Source organism: Cyprinodon variegatus, unplaced genomic scaffold (genome assembly GCF_000732505.1).
Source record: "Cyprinodon variegatus isolate N-32 unplaced genomic scaffold, C_variegatus-1.0 Scaffold309, whole genome shotgun sequence".
Lineage (NCBI taxonomy): Eukaryota > Metazoa > Chordata > Actinopteri > Cyprinodontiformes > Cyprinodontidae > Cyprinodon > Cyprinodon variegatus.
In genome coordinates, this window is record NW_015150762.1 from 235,032 (window position 1) to 239,663 (window position 4,632).

General features: G+C 33.8%; 2 protein-coding genes across 2 annotated transcripts in view; both read left to right on the forward strand.

The window, feature by feature from the left end:
• LOC107090710 (troponin C, slow skeletal and cardiac muscles-like) overlaps positions 1–409 on the forward strand; it is a 3,738-nt gene extending 3,329 nt beyond the window's left edge. The window contains exon 6 of the mRNA XM_015384262.1: positions 185–409. Coding sequence (XP_015239748.1) covers positions 185–216 — 32 coding nt within the window. The 3' untranslated portion in view covers positions 217–409. The remainder of the gene's footprint in view (positions 1–184) is intronic.
• A 1,975-nt stretch (positions 410–2,384) lies between these two features.
• The window catches only part of dedd (death effector domain containing), a 17,163-nt gene continuing 14,915 nt past the window's right edge, over positions 2,385–4,632 (forward strand). The window contains exon 1 of the mRNA XM_015384293.1: positions 2,385–2,685. The gene's annotated coding sequence lies outside the window, so the exon portion shown is untranslated. The remainder of the gene's footprint in view (positions 2,686–4,632) is intronic.

A 4,632-nucleotide genomic window follows, 5' to 3' on the forward strand; every position in this document is an offset into this window, starting at 1 on the left:
ATCCATCCATCCATCCATCCATCCATCCATCCATCCATCCATCCATCCATCCATCCATCCATCCATCCATCCATCCATCCATCCATCTTTCTCCAGCAGTCCATGTTTGAAGGGGAACGCTGATATGTTTATGTCTTTAAACACTGGATTTATTTATGGATTCTGTCTCTTTTGTCTCTAACAGAGTTCCTGGAGTTCATGAAAGGTGTTGAGTAAAGAAGAGCTCCAGAGGGTCCTTTCCTTCACAACCTCTCATTTTGAAATGTCATCAAAGTTCATTCCTGAAGACAAGTTCCCACCTTTTCTTTACATCAATGTTAATTTCTGATTGCAGTATTAAATCAAAGTTTAACATGAAAAAAAAAATATTTTCAATAAAACATATGATCGTTCAATTTGTCTGTCATATTGATATAGAGTTAAACACCAATATATGGTGTTTAATGCTATAATGCTAGTTTTTGAGGCTTTGTGTACTGAAGGTTGTTTCCATTGATCCCAAGATTTTGAAGACAGTTGCAAATATTTTATTTATATACTCACTAAGGATCTGGCCATCCAATTACCTATTTATTTAAATCAAGTGTTTAAGTCCTGAAAAACGGGGAAAATGTAAATTTATGAAACAACCTCAAAGTAGGAATTACCTTCAGGATTGTTTCACAAATACAATAAATATGCTTTGGGTGTAAGGTTTTTCAAATGGACAGACATGTTGACAGATTTAGATTTCCAAATATAGAGCATAGAATAAAGAAGATCAGGTTCATAGTCATATAAATAGAACAGAAAAAGTATTACAACTTTTTACAGAGAATAAAAACATTGGTAGATATTAAAATATACAATAACAACAATATGAAACGACATCAAACAATGTTCCTAAATGCTGCCATCTTTGTTTTATTTGCAAGAAGAAAGTATCAGCGGGGGACCCCTTCTTGTTAATCAAGCTAACAACAAGGATTAATATTTATTTGATGATCATAGTTGCATAATATTTAATCCGAAATCATCCCATCTACTTATTTTAACATCTGACTGATTTAAAAGAACGCAGATGTATCTTCTTTTTCTTGCATTTATTATCTCCAACGACCTGTATGCAGTTTGCATTGCTTTGCATTGCAAAAGCCCCACATCCAGGAAACTGCTGGTAACAATCCTGCAGCAGAAAGAACAGTGTTCCAGAAAATCTGAAAGTTTGAGCTGGAAGGTTCAGATGTAATGAAAAAAAAAAAAAAAAAAAAAAACCTTCATGGTGTTTAAGGGAGTCTGGCCAGCTACTGGAAAGGGTGGCGTTCCATGCCAGCAAGAAGCCTGTTTAACAGTATCAAACAGCTGAGATAACAGTATCTGCATGCACAGTAGGATGGAAACTGCAAAGTCAGGAAAAATATTTTGCATAACCTGAGAATGTACAAGAAGTACAAAGAGGAACATAGGGCACTCTAAAGGTATTTCTGAATGTTTGGGACATCTATAAAATCCTTTTCTCAGAAAAATAAAAGACGAGAACCAACACACCACTGGTGTTTTTTGCCAACTTACCCATGATCATAAACAAACTGCGATAGATTAATTAGGGGTAGAGCTTATTCAATTTCCTGTCAAAATTATACTACTTACATAGCCTACTACTACTTAGATATGTACCGTGTACGTTGAAGTGTGATTAGAATCACTTTTACAGCCTCATCCACCCTTATTAGCATGTACTATAAAAATGTGTAAAAACAAAAGATAAAATCTCCAAACACAATCATGGGCACCTCCGCTGTTAATACTTTACTGCAACCCCTTTTACCAAAATAACTTCTTTTAATATTTATAACATTTCATAAGGTTGGTATATACAGCAAAATCTTCAAAGATCACAGATCTTTGATTATTTCTCTTTGTGGTATTTATAAATCATAGATCCTCTTTATCATCCTCTTTAACGCTCTCCTTTGTTTAAATCTGCTAAAATGTTTTCATCAGGATTTCAATTAAGGGACTGAGATAAATACAGAAAAGGCTTGATTTTGTGCCTTTAATACTATTTGAGATCATATTACCAGAAATTTAAAAAGATCTTCATATAAATAATGAAATACCAATTGAAAACCCATATTCATGTGTGTATATATGTATATATATGTTGTATATATATATATATATATATATATATATATATATATATATATATATATATATATATAGATAGATAGATAGATAGATAGATAGATAGATAGATAGATAGATAAATAAGTCACATTTATATATATATATATATATATACATATTTTGTATTTTTTTTATTATAGGTATATGCCATGTTTTTAACTATTCAGTAAAAAGAGTCTCTGAGACCCGGAAGTGAACTGTGGAGCCAACTGGAAGTTCTTTCATTTTACCTCAACACCGAAATTTCTTTCCCCTGTGCTATCGATAGGTGGACCAAAACAACTACACAGCCTTTTTGTCCTGTACCGAGTGATGCTGTTTGCCCACCAGTCGGCTTTAAAGCTATGATTAGAGGGGTTTCATTAAACTGATGCGCAGCTGTTAAACGGCTCTGAGTGTTTTTTTATGTTAGCAGAAGCTAAGCTGCTAACAGCTCAGGAGCAGCTAGCTTGATGTTGTTTATCCACCGGACTCCTGCTGCCTAACGATCATCTGGATCATCCAAAAACACTTCAGGTAAAGTAAAACTGTCCTCTGCGGTATATATACCGTTAGACAGTTGGTTTTATCGTCTAAAGTTATTTTATTTAACGCTGTCAGTTAAAAGAAAGGAACTGTTGTCGTTAGCAGTCAGAACAAACAGCCACAGCCCTACATGTGTCTTTAGCTTACAGGTTCAATGTAGCTAACTACCTTCATTTTCCCCCACCTCTTCTGTTACATACTATAGCTACTATCTACACAGATGTCCATTATCATCCAAAATTACTTGTATTCGACTTAAAACATTGTATATAAACAAGATGACAGTTGAAGCATTTCTTGTCACCATAATTAGCATCTTTACTTCCCACTGAAATCGTTTTATAATTATGTTGTCTCTCGGAAATGTGTAACAAAAGCGCTTAATATTTGTTACTTGATTTAAAACTTTGATTTCTCATGATATTCGTCTTATTCCTTGCATAAAATGCGTATTAGGGGGTAACTAGGTGTAGTAACCTGGTTGCATAAGTTCTTTCTTAAATCGTGATTGATTTTCTGATCCATTCTTCTTTGGATGGAGGGATCAGCCTCCTATGTCTGTATTTTATTATGAAATCTATTGCTAGCCTGCGTTGTCTTGCAAACGTCACAGTATATCAGAATGCCACAGCCCCCCTCAGGTTATCATACAGATTTAGAATTTATTGAATTATCTTTCAGATTTGCTGTAGTTATGGACTAATGTCAGGGTATTTGCAAGATGCCTTTCATCCAGGATGTGTGGAGTCTACAGATATGACATATATTCTCCTGAACCTGACATTGACATTACACCAGCAGCAGGATTGGTCTGCCTACTTAGAAATGCAACCAGCATGATAGATTTAGCTTGATATAGTGACAAAGGACGTTAGCTGAGGTATTTAAACAGGCATTTTCCCTTATCAGCAAACTAAATTTCCATAGCTGTATATTATTTATTCTCCAGTTGCAGTTTTTTTTATATTGTTAAAACACTTTACAGTACAGTATTTTATTGTTTATTTTTTAACTCTTCACTATTACGTTATTCTTAAAAATCTTTCTAAGGTCCACATTTGTGTGACAATTTTTTTTCTATAGTCTTTATGCTGCTCTAAACACCAGAATTTCCCCTTTGTGGGAAAAAAAGGGATTTTCTATTCTATTCTAAAACATAAGGCAAAGAAAATAGGTAATTAAGTCAGTCTAGTTATTTTAGAGCAGCAGTGGAAAATGTGACGCTGATGCCAATGCTTTCTACTAGTGAATAGTAGAAGTATAATAAGGTTCTATATGAATATTTGCAGCCCAAGAAACAGCACCTTGGATGCAATGTATTGCCACATGGGCTTACAGGGTTTCTGCAGGTAATAAAAAATCATTAAAAGTCATTAAATTATTATTTTTTAAATTAAGGCCTTAATTGGCATTAAAATTCAATACATTTGATAATCGTGGCATTAAAATGCTTCGGAAAAGAAGCTTGAGGTGGAGAAAAGGCTAGAGAATGGGGAAAAAAATGCAAATTTGAACCAAAGTGGCGGGAAAACAAGGAACTGGACATGGTTGAAGCCTGTCCACGGTGAAAATGGTGAAGGATTTTGCCCTATATATATATATATATATATATATATATATATATATATATATATATATATATATATAAAGTCATGGGTATTTGCTGATGGCATTAAGATTATTTCTAAGAGCATTAAAAAGCATTAAATAAGAGTTACTCATTCATGTATAAACCCTGTTATAAGTAACTAAGGAAGGCAAGCTTTTTACAAACTACACATAAGTAAACAATGTAATTATGACAGGAAGGAAAACAAAACTTTTTTTTTTTATCTTGGTACAAATGGACAAGCTGTGGTTCTTGGTGATTACTCTCATGTTCAGCCACCCACAGCGGGCCTTTCGAACTTTTACCTTTCACAAGAATCCTCTTAGTCT